This window comes from Cyprinodon variegatus, unplaced genomic scaffold, assembly GCF_000732505.1.
Source record: "Cyprinodon variegatus isolate N-32 unplaced genomic scaffold, C_variegatus-1.0 Scaffold524, whole genome shotgun sequence".
Taxonomy (NCBI): domain Eukaryota; kingdom Metazoa; phylum Chordata; class Actinopteri; order Cyprinodontiformes; family Cyprinodontidae; genus Cyprinodon; species Cyprinodon variegatus.
In genome coordinates this window covers 423,829-425,900 of record NW_015150977.1, presented here as the reverse complement: position 1 = coordinate 425,900, position 2,072 = coordinate 423,829, and the positions used below count along the sequence as shown (strand labels likewise).

Sequence of the window (2,072 nt, the reverse complement as noted above, 5' to 3'; positions counted from 1 at the left end):
AATTTTAAACACTGAATTTTTTAACACCGAAATTTAAACACCGAATTTTTTTAACACCGAATTTTAAACACTGAATTTTTTAACACCGAAATTTAAACACCGAATTTTTTTAACACCGAATTTTAAACACTGAATTTTTTTAACACCGAATTTTAAACACTGAACTTTTTTAGACATTGAATTCCTCACGCTCAATTTTTATCTAGTAAAAAAAAAATTCACCAGAAAAAAATTCAGCTGCAAAAATTCAGCCGCAAAAGCGTTAACCTTTTGGTGAACTCAGGCCAAAGCAATCTACTATCGATAGAGTCGAGCAGCTTCTAGCCAATGAAATTAGTTCATTTGGTCACGTGACACAATGGCTGCGCTCAGCGCTGTTCTGGCTGAATGAGGATTTTTTTTTTTTTTGTTAAACAGAATTACAAAACTTCAGTTAGCTACTAATAGACAGCTATTAGAGTTTTTCCTCTTATTAGACTGGGTGAAACAACTGAGCCCATCACAGTTAGAATGGCACCCCTGTCTGCCAAGGCTCTTGGTTTGATCCAGAAGAAGCGGCCGGCGGCAAACCGGCCGCTGGCCAAAATGAAGAAGGAAAAAAAGTTTGCTGGTGGCCGAATTTCATTGGCTAGAAGCTGCTCGACTCTATCGAGTGTAGATTGCCTTGGCCTGAGTTCACTAAAAGGTCAACCCTTTGGCGGCTGAATTTTTTTGGCTACATTTTTTGCAACTGAATTTTTTCAGGTGAATTTTTAACAAGATAAAAACTGAGGGTAAGGAATTCAATTCAAATTCGGTGTTGAAAAAATTCAGTGTTTAAAATTCGGTGTTAAAAAAAAGAGACTTTTTTTTCTTCCATAAATCATCTACCTATAAATATTTAAATGTCTGTGAAAAAATCCTGATCATTCTTTAATAAGATCCTCGCCAAACAGACACACAATGGTTTTTTTAAAGCTAATGTGTGAAGTGGACCTAGTGAAGGAGTTTTTTGTTGTTTTATGCGTATTACTGAGGCTAAGCTAGCCTGACGCCGTATGCTGAGCTGACCGGTTCTGCAGGATCCCGGTTCTGTAAAGGAGACAAACTCACGAGAAGGCCTCCTTGAAGTCGTTGGGTTTGATGCAGCGGACGTAGTGAGGCGTCGTGGCGTTCAGAGTGTCCATTAGGAGATGCAGCGACGAGCGGAACTGAAATAGAAACAAAGTTCAGAACCAGACCCGGAAAAGTCCGAGGAAAGTTTCTGTAGAACCGAACCCACCTGATGTCCCACAGTCTTCCTGTGCTCCTTGTTAGGAACCTTGGGGACGGTTTTCAGGGAGCGGACGTTGACCTTGGAGGATTTGGAGGAGGGAAGGTCATCCTTCTCTTGGAACAGGTCAGCAACCAGTTGGAACTGGAAGGAAACAGGTGGAACATGGGTTTAAACTGGGCCCAGGTCATTCAAACCTGGTTCTGGTTCTGGTTCCCACCTGGCTGGCCTTCAGGATGTTGATCTGCTCCTCATAGACGGTGTCTCTGTTCTTCTCCAGGAAGCCTTCACACTGATACTCCACCTGCAGGATCCAACCAATCAGGACAAAGATGAGAGGAGGAAAAACCTGCGAACCTCTGAGCTCCGGACGGGACTTTGTTACGTTACTATTGCAAAGAAAATGTTCTATAAACGGAAATTAGACAAAAATGCAATCTAGAAATGAAACTTAAAAAAAAAAAGAGAGGCTTGAAACAAACAAACAAATAAAAAAGAAACAATACATTTGCTAAATAAAAATATGAACAAATAAACATTTGAAATAGTCTTTAAAAAGTCAAATATAAAAAAGTTCAAATTTTATTTGAAAAGGATAACATAAAAACATAAATTATGAAACTGAAAATAAATAAAATATGAATTTAAAACAACAACAAAAAAAGGCATGAGAAAACAGCAATGCTTTAAACCCCTTTTAATGAATAAAAAGTTGTTTAAAGTTTCTTTTTTGGATTGCATTTTTTTATGGACACCCTGTCTACTTTTAAGGCTAGACTTAAAACTTTCCTTTTATCCTGAGCTATCTCTATAGTTCTGC

General features: G+C 38.3%; 1 protein-coding gene across 2 annotated transcripts in view; it reads right to left on the bottom strand.

The window, feature by feature from the left end:
- myo5b (myosin VB) overlaps window positions 1–2,072 on the bottom strand; it is a 63,159-nt gene that overhangs the window by 27,756 nt on the left and 33,331 nt on the right. For both annotated transcript variants that reach the window (XM_015391087.1, XM_015391088.1), the window contains exons 13-15: window positions 1,473–1,556; window positions 1,262–1,396; window positions 1,093–1,190 (exon numbers count right to left, since the gene is read on the bottom strand). In XM_015391087.1, coding sequence (XP_015246573.1) covers window positions 1,093–1,190; window positions 1,262–1,396; window positions 1,473–1,556 — 317 coding nt within the window. The remainder of the gene's footprint in view (window positions 1–1,092; window positions 1,191–1,261; window positions 1,397–1,472; window positions 1,557–2,072) is intronic.